Source organism: Anabrus simplex, chromosome 2 (genome assembly GCF_040414725.1).
Source record: "Anabrus simplex isolate iqAnaSimp1 chromosome 2, ASM4041472v1, whole genome shotgun sequence".
Taxonomy (NCBI): Eukaryota; Metazoa; Arthropoda; class Insecta; order Orthoptera; family Tettigoniidae; genus Anabrus; species Anabrus simplex.
The window spans coordinates 642,626,500-642,646,043 of NC_090266.1; the positions used below are offsets into that span (position 1 = coordinate 642,626,500).

At 38.7% G+C, this 19,544-nt stretch overlaps 1 protein-coding gene across 1 annotated transcript in view; it reads left to right on the top strand.

Annotated features, from left to right (window-relative positions):
* The window catches only part of HUWE1 (HECT, UBA and WWE domain containing E3 ubiquitin protein ligase 1), a 1,366,532-nt gene that overhangs the window by 724,507 nt on the left and 622,481 nt on the right, over window positions 1–19,544 (top strand). Inside the window, exons 31-32 of the mRNA XM_068226019.1 lie at window positions 928–1,128; window positions 18,507–18,659. Of these exons, the coding sequence (XP_068082120.1) occupies window positions 928–1,128; window positions 18,507–18,659 (354 nt within the window). The remainder of the gene's footprint in view (window positions 1–927; window positions 1,129–18,506; window positions 18,660–19,544) is intronic.

The window sequence follows — 19,544 nt, forward strand, 5'->3', positions numbered from 1 at the left end:
TCTATGAACAAGAGGAAAACCTTTTCACACTGTAAAATATTGTAATGTACAGTGTGTCAGCAAAGCCCTAAGTCATTCATCGTGAAATACTATGTGGGCTACAAGCATCAGATTGTCAACTTATGTTTGTCTTCGATGGAATTTCATTAACAATATATTATTATTATTATTATTATTATTATTATTATTATTATTATTATTATTATTTTAACCTCCTGTCAGTTGCCTTACATTTTAAGATGCCATGTTGTCAGAATTCCATCCTAAGGCTGTTCTTTAACTCACCAGATGCCTAAAGACAGAATGTTGCTGACCTTTACCTGAATTGAAGCCTCTCTCTTAGGGACACAAGGCCAGTGACTAAACAACTACTGTGCCACTGAAGTTGCCGTACACAAACTTTTTCTTGTATCCTTCATCAATTTTGGAAGGTCAGAGTCATGATAGAAGCTGTTTATATCCAGAAAGATAGGAACATCTAAATGAACATAAAATAAGATAAACACAGTTACAGGTCAGTGTGGAACAAGGGAGAAATAGAAAACACTAAAGGGCAAGGATAATTACATCTTTTTACACTGCTGTCTTCTTTTTTATGTTCCACTCTTTCTATATACGACTTGATTTGTACTTGTGTGTTCCTTTCCACTACTTTCATTATTGAACCTGTTGACTGAATTAATGCATTCTTAGAAATTATAATTTCTTCGAACTGTGACCATCTCAGTTGTTCATCTGAGCTTATACTAATGTAAATTAAAACATAATATTTCTAGTCCTCTGCCTGTATTTTTAAAAATCCGTTCTCTGTTTATTTTACTTAATTGTTCTAGGCACCATTGTCTTAATAATTGTGTGATACATTTTGAACATTTCAAAAGTTTACAAAAATTATATTGATATGAAAATAATTCTTCTTGTGTACAGGGCATAGGTGGAAGCAGGAGGAAGTCAAAAGATGATAATTTCACCAGTGATACCAGTAATGAAGAAGGGAAGAAGAGGCCACTTCTGCCTAAATCTGCAATTCTAAAAATTTTAGCTGAAGCAGTGAGGTCATATTCTGGAATTGCAAAGCTAATTACTGAATTTTCGTATACTGCTGGCCAGAGTGAAATGGTGACGGAGGTACGTAACCTTAAATTAAGAATTGCAATATTATATTTTCCTTAATATTAATAGAGCTGTCCTCTATAATCACATATATACTTCACCTGCCCCCTTACCCATTGGGTCTCCGACGATAAATCTACAGGGTCATTAACTGGGTTATAAAATCAAGTGGGCATGATAAAATATATAAAAATAACTTAGCGGCATAAAGGGTAGGTGAATACGGGTGTCATATAACTAAAAAGGAATGAGAACAATATTTAAAATTTTAAAATTGGAGTGGGAGCTGATGCAAAATAACCATATTGAATATACATGAATAATTACAAATTTTGCAGCTAATGTTGAAGATTGTTTAAATATGTGTTGAGGACGAGACTAAGTACAACAGTCATATAATGTCTTTATCATAATCCTGCATATATGGAATAATAAACTAATAAAATCATTCCCCATTAACACAGGGTATATTTACATAACTTACACACAAGTCTGAGTGAATCCTAACCTAAGTTTAACTTGTTACCCTACGGAATGATAATAATATACACATCATATGAGACCAAACATCACCATCAGAATGCCTCGAGTCAAACTAAAATCCATGATTCTGGACCTACAATATAAACGGACCGTCGCGTCAGAACCAATGTTGTTCCAGAATACATTCAACAAATAAAACGCATGGCACAGCTCATACACAAAGGAAAAGAAAATAATACACTGAAGATCTCTGGTTGCCATGGGAATACCCCACATACTCTTGGCAGATGCCAGTGAGATCTGAACTCACTTCCTGCGATGCTCGAAGATGGGACTGAAATCCCTAACTACACCTAATAATAATAATAATAATAATATAAAATTCAGCTGAAATAGATGGGTGGTTTATATTCACAATGGAACAATTCTAAAAGGTCGCCGTATTTCTCAATAAACGACACAATGTTCTCGCCATATGACAGAGTCAAATCACCTTTGTTCCTTCTAGGAAGCAAACAAAAAGTATGCATGGGTCACGAAGCGTTCCTGGCCACATAAATCACAGCTTCCCTAAACCAAACCAAACTACAGTCCCAATGGGCCTTCTGCCTGCCAAGCGACCACCCTTGGTCGTAAGACCTGCAGATTACGAGGTGACGCATGGTCAGTGTGACGAATCCTTTCGGCCGTTATTCTGGGCTCTTTATACTCGCGCTGCCATCTCACCATTCAATAGCTCCTCAATTAAAGGTAATTGTAGGATAAGTGAACCTGGAACCAGCCCTCATATAGAGGCAAAAATGCCTTACCTGGCCGGTAAGAGAACCTCCGGGTGAGAGGCAGGCAAGTTAGACCGCGGGGCTGGCTTCAAACATTAATTACCGGTACGCGACTTAAGAAATCTTGGAACTTTACATTCAGTTTTACCTCTGAAACTGTCAGTTTTGCTCTGAAAATTTCATTCATTTCAGCTACTTTGATCAGCCAGAGCCAAACTCTTCCAAAAATCTAATACCCATAACGGCAAGCCAAACAACAATCGACCACAAGTAGTTCTTTAATGCTCCAATCTAATAAAATGAAGCACATTAGATACAAAAGCGCCCAACATGATGGCAAAATCCTCTTTTTTTTATCTTCCATTGTAATTTTTTCGCCAGTATACTGTTCGTAGTCATTTTATGGAAATCTTGTACCGCGTAAATTAGGCCTACATCTGCTTTTCAAGGTTATGTTGAACTCTTAGAATATGGTTTCGAATGTCAGTATTGATCTTAATGTTCTCGAATGCATTAAATTCAATTCTGCCCGTCACTAATCACAATCAAATTGGAAAGAGAAAATATATCACTAACATTTCCGAAATTACGATTATTCGCGACCTTGAGCTCAGCTGGAAAGCGTGCGCGCTGTACAAGTCGGTATGCGTTTGAAATGATACAAAACTTTAAATGCAATGTGCGCAAATAAAACGACTGCAGTTTTTACAACATCGTGTACGATAATATTAAAATACTACTGTAAATTTGTGTTACTTAAGATGGAGCAGTTTCGATTCCTGCCTTAAAGCCCAGTGACTATACAGTGCCCTAAGGGAAATGCGGAAAACCTGTTCGGTGATACACTCAAAAAAATTAAACATCTAACCCTGGACATAATGTAGATGTTTTGCAAGTATCGTATGAACATTCGACGAAATTTGTTCCGTCTTCAAGTAAAGCTGTGGAAATGCGTTTTGTCTCCTTCCAATTGTTGGGGACACACTCTGCTTTGATTTCAACGGATTCTCTAAACAGTACCACCCGAATGCGATGCTAAGACCCTTATGCAAGTTCGCCGCCAATCGCTTTTCCAGTACAGTACTTCCTCACATTACCGCAATAAGTAAGTAAACTAGTGCCCTCATCCCGAAGTGGTGCAGCTCTTTTCAGGCACACCCCTATTGGAGGTGAGCTGTGTGTACCATTTGAACCACATACCAGCCATCCTGCCATTCTTAAATTTCTGGCAGTACCGGGAATCGAACCCGGGCCCCCGAGGACGGCAGCTAATAACACTAACCGTTACGCTATGGAGGCGGACATTACCGCAATGACAAGGCGTTAATACCAAGATCTGTAAGTATGCCGTACCGGTAGCCGGCCTTTCGTGAGATGCAGTTTCTTGAAAAAAAAAAATGCGTGGTCATGTATTTAGCATTGATGGGACTGAAATTTCTGGATGGTTGATCCGGGAAGTTGTTTTTTCGAGAAACGGATAATGCAGAATTTTTACAACGTGATTTTATTAGGATGCTCGCGGGACCACGTAATTTGAACGAATAATACGGGAAAACGTAGTTTCCGGGAATGGATAATCAAGGTTGTACTGTATACGTCTACGTTTTGTAGTTAAAAATGTCTGTGCGAGCGTAAGGATTAGCACAATTAGCTGCTGTTCTCGGAAACCTGAGTTCAATTCCCGGTACCGTATTGCCAGAGATTTACGAATGGCAGAAAGGTTGATATGCAGTGAAAGAAAAATGAAATGGAGTATGCCGGGAGTGTCTGAAGACATGTTTGGCTCACCAGGTGCATGTCTTTTGATTTGATGCTCTTTGGCAATCTTCGCGTTGTGATGAGGATGAAATGATGATGAAGACGACACACACACCCAGCCCCCCGTGTCATCGAAATTAACCATGGATGATTAAAATTCCCGACCCTGCCTGGAAACGAACCCAGGACCCCTGTCACCGAAGGTCAGCACGCTAACCATTTAGCCATGGAGCCGGATTGATATGTGGTAAAAATGGTACATTCAACTCCCTTCCACTGGAGTCCTATCTAAAGAGAGCTGCACCACCTCATGATAAGGAAACGAGTTCACTTTAGTTGAGAAATATTTACGGTTGTTGCTATTAATACAGCAGGCAAGATCATTAACCTTTTGATCAGTGAGTTTTGGTGACACTCACAGGCCACCAGAAGAGTTTTTTTTTGAAAATTTTGAATTCTGAATTTTAAGTTATTTTCAATCTAACTTTTCTCTATCAATAAATTCACATAATTTACACTTACGGTACGTAACTGATACCTTCAATTTAATTGAAATCAATGGCATAGGAAATATTTTTCACAAAATAATGACAAAAATGTAATTACTATATATGATCAAGTTTGTACCCTTTACAACGCACTGACTTGATTTTACAACAATTTCAATTTCCATATCCTTTCCAGTATAAACAATAAAATCAAGGATAAATCCAGATTCAAAAGTCTATACCTATAAACATCTTTATACCAGACCTGTGTCGCTTTTAGGGAATGTATTGTTTCCATTTTAGGCAACCTTTCCATGCAACTAGGCTCTCGTCAATACAGATATTTTGGAAGGGATAGAAATTCTCTCTGAAATAATTTATTACAGGCCTGATTTTTAAAGTTTGTCACCGGGAGAGTTGTAGATTGTTGTCAGAAAAGTGAAGAAGTCTTAGAGTGAAGGAAAAATTGTCGGAAGTTCGATCAATTTATTAGTAGTCTTTTAGTTGCCAGGAAAACATAGTCTCCACGGTTATGCCTTGCCACTTATGTACATTCAACTTTTCCTTTACGTCTGTATTTTCGGTAACAAATAAGTAGTACTTGTTCATTTCTGACACTATGAAGTTCATAATATTACGATCAACAACTTTTTTGAAAATAGACACTTTAGGTCTTGGATTATTGTCATTACAGTTCAAATGAAGATTATCACTAACCCCTTAATTTGATGTATCAGTATGAGCAGAAAGCGTAAGGAAGAAACCTGCCTGCATAACACCACCCTCTTCCTTTGGTTTGTACAGGTGACAGCTTAGGCTTCTTTGCAACAACAGAGCGCTTCACTTCGTCCTCAATTTCCGTATTGTCGTCTTTCGAGGAATAACCAATTTCACTCTCATCGGACACAATACAATCACTATCACTATCATAAATATCAGTTTCATCGTCAGACTCCTCGTTAGTCAAAATATTACTTGTAGGTTGCAGAACAAGCTTGCATCCTCGATTCGTTTCCGCCGTTACCACCTGTATTTGTTTACTGTCAGGGAGTGTTTGTTTGTTTGTTTGTTTGTTTGTTTGTTTGTTTGTTTGTTTGTTTGTTTATTTGTTTGTTTGTACGGAAACCAGAGATGCGGGAAAAGTAAAATAATGTGTATTGTCAAGGAATAGTTGTGCAATGCACTCGCAGGAAAAAGCAATAGAAATCAGTTCCGGGTGTTATAATTTGTTGCAGAATCGCGTAAGTTAGGTTACGTTAAGCTACTCGTCCACGATGCAACTAAAATGGCACGCAACTTCGATTTGGAAAGAAAAGTTGAGTGGTTTCGTGAAAACAGTCATGCAATTCGAAAAGTTGCACGCGCCACTCGAATTCTGCGCAACTTCCAAGTTGCGTGCAAAGTCAAAAGTGGCAGCGTGTACACAGCAGAAGAGAGGAAGTTGCGCCATCTGAAAGTGGCGTAAAAAGTTTAGATCATTTTTGTGGCGCAACTTTCTCACGTGGCAGTCTGCTGTGACATTATACTGATGTTTGAGAGGTTCACACTCGGGAATAAATTAACGTAAGTACGTACCTGTATATCCTTTATTGTAAATGAAATATAACATGCCTCAAAATAGATACCCATCTTAGTAATAATTGCATAATTTATGTAACTTCATTTACAGGTTACAATGTCTCAGAACACGTAATGAACGAGGGAGGTGACGAGAAAGCTGATATAGGCCTATTTAGTTGAAGCACAAGAATGTTTATGGAAGGTTGAGGCAACGGACTACAGAAATAAACAAAAACGGCAGAGAGCGTTTATCACGCTGTAAATAGCATCACAAACTTCAGATATTGCACGTGAAATAGAGCATGTCGGTATCAATGATTGATAACTGTCACCTGTAACAAAACAAAATGTAGGAAATTACAATAAGCTAAAAGAAATGATTCCTTATGTGTACTGTATACAATCCATATTTTAAAAAAATCGGCTTACCTGTTGCTAAATATCTCAATGTCAACACAAGGCCATCCATTGGTGATATTCATTTTCTCATTAGCGTGTCTTTCTTTTGTATCAACCGCGCTGCTCTTCTCAGCAGATATTCAAAATCAGCCGCTGACTTTCGCAGGATATTTTTGCAAAAGACTTGGTCTCCCATGTACAATTCCTGTAGCAAGTAATTAACAACACCACAATGTTCACGACCTAAAATCCGTTCCGTCTCGCTCTTTCTCGTCTTTATTTTCATCGTCATAATAAAATCAGTGATAAGCAAGCCGCCGATAACACCTCACCAGAAGACATGCTTGCTACTATAAACACATCCGCTAGAACAGCTGACTAGGAAAGTTGTATGCGAGAAAACTTGCGCCACTTAAATAGCGAGGTGTAAACACTCGGTGCAACATTTCCTTGGGCGCGCAAGTTTTCGTGTTGCGCAACAAGAAAAAAGGCAAACTTGCGTGCTGTGTGTAAATAGTGCCTGCCATTTTTCTTGCGCAACACAAAAGTGGCATGCAAGTTTTGTTGCATCGTGGACGAGTACCTTAAGTACGGATGCTGCGACAGAACATACGAGATGTTATAAAACGTGGTGGATTCAATTTTGCCGAACATGTCAGATATACCCCAACTTGTTCTAAAAAACAGACATTACAATGTCAGGAAACAATTTCAAATATTCAACATGAAACGTGGATAGAAGAAAACTTCGAGAAAGTAAATAGACGGCAGTACTCCTGTGGGCCACACACAACACTGCCGTAAATAGACGGCAATACTGCTCATTGTGTTAACAAAGTGATCATTGAATATCTCGTAATCTGAGCCAATATAGGTGGGGGGTTCTTTTTTTTTTTGAGAGAGAAGTAGGTTTGAAACATGATAAAAAGAATACAATCGTAATTATTGTTTTACAGGCCAACGTATCTCACGAATAATAATAATAATTTTACATCCCCATTTAATGATTTTTGGAGATATCAAACAAAACATTCTATGCGTTAATAAAGAAATGGTGGCGATGATCGTACAAAATTAAACATTATGTTAATAAAACGCATTACCACGACACTTGTAGATATCCATGAATGCGGTAAACTTCTTTGTTATTTATTTTTAATCTTCCCGTCGTTGAACTTCTTTTTTTACTAGGGGCTTTACGTCGCACCGACACAGATAGGTCTTATGGCGACGATGGGATAGGAAAGGCCTAGGAGTTAGAAGGAAGCGGCCGTGGCCTTAATTAAGTTACAGCCCCAGCATTTGCCTGGTGTGAAAATGGGAAACCACGGAAAACCATTTTCAGGGCTGCCGATAGTGGAATTCGAACCTACTATCTCCCAAATGCAAGCTCAAAGCCGCGCGCCTCTACGTGCACGGCCAACTCGCCCGGTCGTTGAACTTCTGGCACTGTGCGGACACTTGATAGCATACCAGTACCTAACCTACACAGTGCGGTCTCTTACCTCATTTACAGCTGTTCCAGTAAATTCTGATGTGATAAATGTGGAGAACAAAGATGAAATATACATAAAATATGGATTTGGCTTTCCACAGCAGCAGTTATCCAAGGAATGCTTGCAGTCACCATGTAGGTAATACATTCGGAAGAACAAGTCGTAACATATGCTAGTTAATAGGTGGTTGTTTGGCAAGTTTTCTGCTAAAGCACGGCTTTATTCGGAAGAAGTGGCTTCTTCTACACATGCGCCAACTGGGAATATCAGAGACTATCTCCAGAAAGCATTTCGGAATAGGTTATCACTGTTTGGATTCTGTAGTCGGGAATGAAACTACAGTAGAAGTCCGCTATAGCGAGTACGGCATATAACGAGAACTCCGATATAGCGACGACTTCAAAATTCCTATATTAAACTGTGTATCGTCCTTCGGTTACAGCGAGAGCCATATCACTGACGCATCCGTTATTACGAGCGATTAAGCGCGTGCGATTTTTTCCGTAAGCGATATTTATGCACCCCAGCGATGATATTGCATACGATCGATTACCTTCGGCATCGTTTCCTCGCTATGTGCACTAGAGAGTTCTCTCGTCGACATTCGAAGGCGATGTCGTAGTCGAATAGTAATACCCGTCGACTGCTGTTCCGTAAAGAAAATTCGAAATGAAAGAGAACATATTTTCGTTATAAATGCGTACCGGTAAATAAACGGTTGTTAACTCGTTAAAAATTAAGGCGGGCTAAACGACCGCTTAATTTTGAGGCTAAATACTCAATTAAGTAGAAAGAGATACACTTCGAGGTATGGCAGAGTGCTTAATTTGGATTTCGGAGGTTAGTTTATATTTTCTCGCGTCTGGTTAAATTATGGAACGGCTATTATGAAAATGTATATCGAGAATGTTATCATTTCTCTACTGGCGCTTGGACTGTGTTTTCATCATACGTATAGTACGGTTAAGTTAGGATAGGTGACGCTGTTTGAATAAGAAAACTGAAACGTTTGCAACAAAATGCGATCGATCTTCTTCAGTACCGTACGGTATAGTTTTCTCACTTTGTGCATTTGCGAGTTCTCTCGTCGACATTCAAAGGCGATGTTGGAGTTGATTAGTACCTAATACCCGTCGACTGCTGTTCTCTATAGAAAATTCGAAATGAAACATGATAATAGGTTTCGTAATAAATGCGTAAATAACGTGGCCGATAGCAGTTGTTAACTCGTTAAAAATAAAGACTGAATTAAACGATGTATTTTAATGTTATATACGGAAATTAAGTAAGAATGTGATACACTTCAAGATATGGCAGAGTACAGTCTAGTTAAATTTCGGAAAGGTTATTTAAATGTAAATTTTTCGCGAGGAGGTTATCATTTCTCTACGTGCGTTTGAAAATGTTTTCATGATACATGTACGGTTAGGTTAGGTGACGCCGTTTGAAGAAGAGAACTGAAGTGTTTGCCACAGAAGCCTTTGGAGTGATACCGTATTTCTCAGAATCCCAAGACTTTTTTTCTCATAATCTCATGCGAAAACTCAAGGGTTGCCTTGCATTCGCGGCCTAACAGTAAGTTAATGGATACCCCTGGCAACTACCGCGGTAACCACGCTACTTCTTTTCACACGCGCACGAAACTTGTTGACAAACGACCGCCTCCTTACTATAGCCTACATCGCCAGTGAAGTTACACACAGGATCGCAGGAAATAGTGAAGAGTGTATGGCGTTCTATTAACGTTTACAAAAACGTTTCTCAAATCTGCAGAATGACATCAAAACATGCGAGCCTTCGAATTCTTAGAAAGGCCATGGCTACTCAGTGGCAGAGTTATAACGCGTCTATTGTACTAGACGCTTAGCAAAATTAAGTCTTATAGACAGCAGGAATATTTTCGGCATAGGCCTAGCTAAAGCCAATATTTGGCGTTAGTGTGAAGACAAGTAGCGGAATGGCCATACCGTGGCGCAATAAACTCGTTCGTTGACTTTCGATGTCCGCGAATCGGCCTACACGTCGCTAGCCGCTGAAGTTGGCCGAACCTGGCAACCGAGACTTGCGTGTAGCGGTAGCCAGTTACATCTGACGCTGAGTAAAAGTAACAGTTTCATAGACAGCAAGAATAATTTCCTGATGGAACATCGTAATGTACAGACGCTTGGAATAGGTACTGCTGGCAAATTTTCGAAGGGTTCTCTTCGGTATTATGATGCCAATTTTAAGTTAATGGTCCTTAAACCCGCGGAAATAAAGAATAATTGTGCAGCCGCAAAAAAAGGCATGACGAAAGTCAATGTTTGGCGTCTAAAAATAGTTTCAAAATGCGTAGGCCTACTGTACAACAAAGGCATTCATATGATTTTACAAAGTACTTTTTGAGCCTGATTTAAATTTTTTTGAAGGAAAAAGTGGGGTTCATCTTGGATTCGGAGAAATACGGTACTCTATTTTTTTCAGAATGAAATTAAATATACAGTTTCACGTAGTATCGGATTTCGAAAAATAACAAACAAGCCAGCCGTAGTGTGGATAACATCTGCGGAAATGCAAGTTTTGAACAAACTGATTGCCGTTTCATACCGATTTTAAAATGCATGAGGGGTTTTCCGACTTTTATACAAAAATCGGATATAACGACAATCCGCTATAGCGAGTAAATTTTCCGACGTTGTGAATTCTCGCTATAACGGACTTCTACTGTATTTTTAAAAGTTTCATAAAAGACGGAACCTCGAATGCTGTCGATGCATGGCTAGCGAGATGGCAGTGAAGATGGCATAATTTGGAATGACGGCATGCTGGTAGCAGGGAAGTTGGCGGCCCAAGACGATAATTCAAATGATAGCAGTGATTAGGTTTACTCAAGTGTGGTAGGCCTACTGCTCAATTGACAGAGACAAGTGACTGGCCATTAAATTCTTTAGTATCAGTATTAATAATAAAGAGGAAAAGCGCACAATGTGCAGGAAAAAAACCAAATAGTTAACAATAGTTATTAGGATAGTCACTGTCCCTCACTGCAAAGCATTTTCAATGAACACTTCCTTTCACTGCATATCATTGCGTGATATCCATCACAGTTTCTGTTTCATAATGCACAAACACAGATGACGTCTGGATCGTGATATTTGCTGGTCATGCACACCTTGAAGTGGAAGCCATGAATGGCGTAGCGTGTCACTAAATGTCTCAGCTCATAGTTCCCTTGTTGCCAATCGCTGTAGATCGTAGCGTCTATAGCGTAGAACTCTGACCATATTTCATTTTTCTTTTTCCAAAGCACTTCCATGAGGCCTTTATGTGTAGGAGTTGCTGGCAAAAGTAGCTGTAGTCGTAGTTCCTCACTGAAGAAAGGCTCCCTGGTGAGCTCGTATGGGAGCCGAGAGGGTGTGAATTTGTCAAGGCATAATATTTTTTTCAGAAAAGTGGCTTTCACTTTCTCAATCTGTTCCAGATTTCTCTGTGTGCAGTGTATCCACATTAATTCTAGTCCATATGTTATGATGGGAGTGATTTTAATTTTGAAAAATTTCAGTGCTGTTCCAATTGATAGTCTGTTGATGAGTTTTATGTCGTTCATCGCCTTGCTAGCCGTGTTTGTTTTGTCTTCTATGTGTTTTCTGAATATGATGCCATGTGTTTGTAAGGTCATGCCGAGATATTTGAAGTGTGACACTGCTGTTTGTTTCTTTTCTTGGTAGAAGAAAGAGGCCTGTGGTCCCCCTTTTCTGAAGCTCATGGACACAGTCTTTTTTTCGTTAATTTGTAGTTCATTTTCCTTTGTCCATTGCACCAGTTGATCGAAGGCAATCTGCAATTCTACCTGGTCTGTTGATGTTATTACCATATCATCTGCATAGATATATAGGCGTACCTTTTCTGATGATATTGCTTGAACTACGTCAGCTGTTGCTGCAATGAAGAGCAGAGGGCTCAGTGGATCTTCTTGGAGTACCCCGTTTGTTTGATGAATTGGTCATGAGATATTTAAACCTTCACTGATGATTATGCTGTTGTCATGAAGTATGTTTTGAATAATTCGCAATAGATAGTTCTCTCTACCAACCAATTGCTGTAGTTTCTCTATTATTAATTTCCGACTGATTGAATCGAAAGCTTTTATGTAATCTATAAATATTGCATGTAGTTTTTGTCCTGGATTTGAAAAGGTAGTCTGTATGTCGTTGAGTAGGCAGGTAATGGCTTGGATTGTGCTTCCGTTTTTCCTGAAACCGAACTGTTCCTCAGGTAATTTCAGGTCTATTATGTTTGTAAGCCTTTTGCATAGTAATTTAGTCAGTAACATCGTGCATTCCAGGGCGTTTCCTCTGTATAGGTTAGAATCCCCAGTGTCTCCTTTCCCTTTGTATAACATTTTGACCGTGGATTTCCTCCAACTGTTCGGAATATTGCTTTGCTCTAGGCATCCGTTTAAGAAGATTGATTGCCGTATTTCACGGCATAATCGTCGCACTTTTTATACCAAAATTTTCGAAAAAAATTGTAGGGTGCGACCATTATACGATGAATATTTAATACCAGTATTTGTATTACTCAAAAAATGTATTTATAACTAAATTGTATTTGATACAAATTTAAGATGCACGTAATACTCGTGTTTATACATCAAAATAATTAAAATAGTCTAAAACAAAATTCATAATTTTTCGCAACAATTCGGCGAGCGTTTTTCCAACCTGAAAATAAAAATGAACGTATTAAGTTAATTTGTCATTAATTTGAGTATTAAAGTTAAAATATTACACTTGCAAAAAATTATCGCTTTGTTGTGAAATGCGGACTTACCGGTACGCAATTTATTCCAAATCTTCGGTGTCGCTATCGCAGGTTTCGCTATCTGATGCGCCGTCCTCGCCTCTGTTAATACCAGTATCAGATTCTTCGTCTCCCTGCCACACTGCGTCATCTTCGGAACCGTCTAGTGCATTCGAAATCCCAGTCCTTTTGAAGCTCTTGGAGACTAGTTCAGGGGGTATAAGATCCCAACTCTTCTTCACCCACGAGCATAACAAGTCGAAGGGTGGACGCCTGATATTTCCGGCGGGCGTCAATTGCTGATCGCCGCTCATCATCCACTCGTTGTAAAATCGACGTAAGTGGTCTTTAAAGGGTATATTAACACATACGTCTAGTGGCTGCAAAGCAGATGTTAGGCCACCAGGAATGACTATCTGTCGTGTCTTATTTGTAGTGAGAATTTGCTTCACTTCGTTCACGAGGTGACCTCGGAAACTAAAACAAGCAGAGCTGGTTGTTTTAGTAGTGCACCAGATCTTCTATTCCACACAGTTTTAACCCAGTCCAGCATGAGTTCTACGTCCATCCAACCGTTTGGTTGCACTCGTACATGAATTCCACGGGGAAACTGTATATTCTTAGGCATCGTTTTCCTCTTGAAAATGATGTAAGGCGGCAACTTTCTCCCGTCAGCTGTAATGGCTAGCATTGCCGTGCATCGCAACTTCTCACTACCGCTGGTTTTCATTAATACACTCCGTGATCCTTTTAGCGCAATAGTGCTGTTGCGAGGCATATAAAAAAAGATTGGAGTCTGATCGGCATTACCGATTTGAGAAAGCAAGTACGAAGTTTCCTTGCGCAAACGTATGACAAATCGGTGAAAATTTACAATCTTGTCCGTGTAATCAGCTGGCAACTTTTGGCTTAGTGTTGTTCTCCTTCGCACTGACAGATTGTGTCGTCGCATTAACCCCTTAATCCACCCACGAGTCGCCTTAAACTGAGTTACCGGTATGTTGTGTTTGCGCGCTACCTCCTGTCCCTTAATTTGTAACATTTCATATGATACACTGCAGCCATTGTTACGTATTTCACTGACGTACCTAAACACTTCTTCGTCAATTATAGGAAACTTCCCTGTTTTAGGACCTCTAAACGCGCGTCTAGAAGGGTTTGTGCTTTTTAGCTTGTTTTTTACTTTCCGCCAGTCACGCACCAACTTTTCACTCACAGAAAATTTTCTTTCTGCAGCTCTGTTCCCGTGCTGTTCAGCGAAGGCAATTACGCTTAGCTTGAAGCCCGCAGAATAGTTTCTATATTTACCCATAATCGCTTATAAATGCTTCACACGTTAATGTTTTGCGATATAAATGACTTTCCGTAATTGTTCACTATTAAAACAAATTATTTCTGCACACACCCAAAACACAAATTAAAAACTTAAATTCTCACGCACACATGTCTACAGTAATCATGTAAATCTGAAACAAATAAATGCATCTGTGATCTGTCCATTCCAGAGCAGCCAATACTGTTAGGCAGCAAGGAAGCATGCAACAATTTATCAGTTTAGCTCGTTGGTTGCGACACACTACTGCGCTTGCGCAAAGCTCGCAAACCGGAGCTCTAGCTAGCGCGGTGTAGATCTGTATAGTTGACTGTATTCCGAGACGTCAGTAACAAACATTCATTTTTTTTCAATTTCTTTTAAACATACGGTAATTAGGTTAATATTTCTTCCCAGTAATTGATGATTTTATATTACATTACTGACGAGTTTATAAAATAAAACTTTAATAGCATTGGATAATAATTATCTTGACTGCTTGGATAAAAGTTTTCATCCCATGCCCGGACACTTATGACGTAGTAGTAAGATAAGAGTCTAGCGATGACAACTGAGACATCGTAAATAATTCGGCTGAATAATTCCGTGGAAATCTGCGTTATCGTGTTGGATTTCACTTCGTGCGCAATAACACAGGAGCCGGCCCCATGGTGTAGCGCGTGCTTGCCTCTTACACGGAGGCCTCGGGTTCAATTCACGGCCGGGTCAGGGAATTTTACCTGTATCTGAGGGCTGGTTCGAGGTCCATTCAACCTACCTAGCCGGTATTTCCTGGCGACGTTGCCGATAAGCGATAACTTACAGCCTTACGTATTTCAAATGGGAACTCATAATATGTAGGTGGTGAATAAATAGTACACTGTCTCGCGACCACGTTGTCAAACTGCCGATAGCCTACCGGTAAGCATAATATGTTGGTGGTGAATAAATAGTACACTGTCTCGCGACCACGTTGTCAAACTGCCGATAGTCTACCGGTAAGCCATGCGTCGTACATATACCGGTATTATTTATTTATACGTTGTGCAACATGTCGCAAACGTGACTGTGTTGCCAAATTGCCCATAAACCATACACGTATTTAAATTGCGCATTCATGTGCAACTTACGTTGCAGTTCCATTTACCTTTTAACCAGATTAGTGAACAAAATTTGGACGTGCGACGATTATGTAATTAAAGGTTTAAAGTCCGATTTTTGTGTTGAAAATAAAGGATGCGACGATTACGCGGTGGCGACGATTATGCCGTGAAATACGGTATTTCATCTTTCATTTCAGGCCATATTTCTTTAATATGCTCACCGTATATAGAGTCGGGTCCACTTGATTTGTTGTTCTGGATACTTGTTATGACCTCCGCTACTTCTTCCTCCGTAAAAGGTTCGTATTGCATAATATGATAATACGATACCCTTATCCCTTTTTTCCTACGGGGTCGAGTATGAAGCGAGACAAATTTTTGTAGCAAGTTTCTACGACCGTATGACCTTCTTGACGTTAACCTAATCAGAGGAATTAATGAGATAAAATGATTGACATGATATGAGTAACTAAAACTGACTGTATTTACTTTATAAGTAGGCCTAAAAGTCGTGCTAACCATCTATTGTGTTTTTACATTCAGAAATACTGCCTTCCAACGAAAATAGTCACTATAACTCAAATACATTCATAAGTTTGTTAAAGAATTGTGTAGAATGTTTACATGTATAATTTATAGCTCCTTCTAGCCTAGAACCCATGTGCTCACTGCACAATATATGAGCTTATCGCATATTGGACCCCCCCCACCTACATTTTTTGATCTGTAAAAGTGGGGGGGGGGTGTCTAATACATGAGTAAATACAGTAATTCAGTATGATAAAAAGACAAATATATAACATACCCATTTGCCATAAATCAGTAAAAATGCAAACAGAATGACAATGAAATCAAGAATAACATTTGAACTACAGTACATGCCACTGTTAAAGTAAGAAACTGGTTAAATTTTGCCTAATTCACATTATGTTAGAAACATCTCTTTATCACAGAAACAAAATTAAAACAATTACTGCCACCAATTTATAAACTCTTGTTAGGAATTCTGGCTCAAATCTTGCATATCGTCTCCGTATGTATTCAATCCCTCATACATGTTAACAACAGATTCCTGATATGAGCTTTCTAGAGCAGATAACTTTGCTTTTGTTTTTGGAGGTTTCTCAGAGATTGTTATTGTTTCTAGGACATCTCAATGAAAATGCAAATACAGGCAGGACCAAATAACACTACTGCTGCTTCCTAAGTGCTTTTTGTATTCCTGCTTGAAGTAGTTTATGAAATACATTATTGGAAAATGTCAGGATTCCTTTTATGTAAATTACCTAACAGGTTCACAATCCTTAATAAAAAGGAAAATATTAATCATTTCCTCCCGAAGTGCACCAATAGCGACTTTCACAACATAAAAGTTAACAGAACTGAGCTTGATAGCTGCAGTCGCTTAAGTGCGGCCAGTATCCAGTAATCGGGAGACAGTGGGTTCGGGCACGTATTATAGTATTATAGTTTTTGGACATTTTATAGCATTTTTTGCATGTGTATTTTGGAAGTTTTAGTGCACATACAGTAGAACCTCGATAATTCAAAATCTGTTAATTCAAAATCCCGCCTAATTCGAAGAAGGTCTCGTTCCCGGAAACATGAGATACAGTTTTGCATGTTATTTAAATTGTTTAATTCGAAATACGGATAATTCGTAATTCAAAGTACAATGTCGGCCCCATAACTGAAATTTAGACATTTAATTCGAAACTGTCTTTACATTTTAAAACAGTGGTATGTTACAGAGTAATTTCAACTCGAAATTTATCCGTGTCATAATAGAACGCGTGTTCCGGAACGTGGAGTGGTACCGTAGCTTTCTGCATTTACACTCACTTCGGTGGATCTACAGTGCGCTTCGTGATTACTAAGTTGAATGAAATCGGAATTCTTTTGTATTCAAACTTTTAAGGAACGCCGTAATATCACGCAACGGGTACTGTGCGGGCAAACAGAATCTGCGAACACTGGCAATGCCGACACTTGACGGGAAAAAAAAAAATGTGGCTCATATAATAAATTCATAAGCACCGAACAATATTGTCATTGCCGATGAAACTGCATTACTTTATTTTAATGCGAGCCCAAACGATCATATGGTTTTAAAGGAGAAAGTGCCTGCCGGGGAATCGTACAAGTGTGAGGGATGGGGGTCATTGTAGTGCGATGCAATGCACATGGAAGCGAGAAACTTTATCCCCTCGTCATAGGAGAGATCGATAAGCCACAATGTTATGGGCGTCGGGCACTTTCCATGCCAGTACAAAGCATCTAAAAATGCAAACAGTACAGAAATCCAAAAGATAATGCATTTGCACAGGGGAACCAGCACAATTTATCCTCATCTTTGAATTGTGATATTTTTCTTTCGTTGCGTGAGGTTATGTGTGTAAGTTATTTACCCAAGTGCATTATTTAAACATTGTAAATGCACCTTGTTGGATACATGTTGGAAATAAGTTTTTTCCCATGGCATTTGAAAGGTTTAAACCGTAAATCGAGGTGATTGTATGTATTAATGAGTCTTGGAATACTTTGTGACGCGGCAAGTGTTTACATTTCTGAAATACAAGAGAAGTGCCATGGCGGGAAATCGCACAAGGATAGTCATAGGAAAGTTCGATTTTAAGGACATCGGGCACTTTCTGTGTAAATACACGGCATCTAAAATGCTTACAGTATAGTAATTTAATGAATAAAGTACTTGCACACGGGAGCCAGGATAGATTTCTCGCCTTTGAACCATGCTTTTTTTTTTTTCTTTCTTTCTTTCGTTGCGTGAGGTTATGTTTGCCAGTGAGATATCCAAGTGCATTATTTGAATACTGTAAATGCACCTTCTTGGATACATTTTGGAAATAGTTCTTTTTTCATGGCATTTGAAAGGTATAAACTGTGAATCAAGGTTAACTGCATGCAGTAACGGGCCTTAGAATATTTTGTAATGGAGCGAGGGTTGGTACTTCTGAATTGCGAATTGGCGGTTAATTCGAAATCACGTAATTCAAAGTCCGATTTTGTAGTCCCAACGACTTCGAATTAATGAGGTTTTACTGTAATTCTCAACACTAGTTACCAGTTTTTACTATTTTCCTCAGTCAGAATACTACTCCAGGATAGTTAAGCTTAGTTTGTAATTTTCATTACCTCCTTTGGTTCTGAACTTTCTACTCTTTACTCGTATGGTTTGCTTGTATTTCTCAGTTTTTTAATTGTTTTCATTTCAGGATTGCTCTGCATTAGCTTTCCTACTGGACAGATTGCTCCCAACTAATGAGAATTTGTATGACCGAGAATGCCAGAGTATGGCAAGAATGCTTATAGCATCAATTGCTTCATGCAATCATTCACCTGATGCTCAGACAGCTTTAGTTTGTGAGGTTTGTATCTAAATGATCCATTTCTAATTGAACAGCATTGCAAGTTTTGTATTTATTCACTCATTTTAAAAGGCTTTAGTTAAATCTATGTGTAATTAATTTTTGGTTGGTCTGTGAAAATAATTTCTGAGGATGCTTATGGGTTGTTTAACCAGTGGTGGAAATAGTATAAAATGAAAGTGATGGCTGAATTACAGTTACATGAGAAATAATTGAATCTATTTCCATTACAAATTACTTTTTCAACAAGTAAACAATAAAATTACAGTTACTTTACAGAACACCAGTCTTCCAGAAATCTCTGGCATTTCTTCACATGTGCTTGCATTTGGGAGATAGTGGGTTCAAACCCCATTATCAGCAGTCCTGAAAATGTTTTTATGTGGTTTCCCACTTTCACGCCAAGCAAATGCTGGGGCTATGTTAAGGCCATGGTCACTTCCTTCCCACTGCTAACCCTTTTCCTATCCCATAGTCGCCATAAGACCTATCTGTGTCGGTGTGATGTAAAGCCAATTTTTTAAAAATTTATTTTTCAATTTTTTAAAAATTTATTTTTACATGGTGCTGGAATGATACCAAAGTTTGCAATGATAAAAGATCATTCATTCATTCACTTAGCTTCCACAATCTGTACAACTGCATTTTATTAAATTTACCAGCAGTGGAGGAACTGCAATATTAACAGTAATCTCTGCACAATGATGAACATATTTTTATGTAAACAAATACCTCAGCATTAGAAAAGCACATGTTATTTTATAATAGTAAATGAATAATATTAAGAACCAATATGTACAGCAGACAAAAAATAAATATCAGTGAGGTATGAACGATAAGTACATAATCACAGAGGGCCGATTGCAGAAACGGCATTTAGACGAT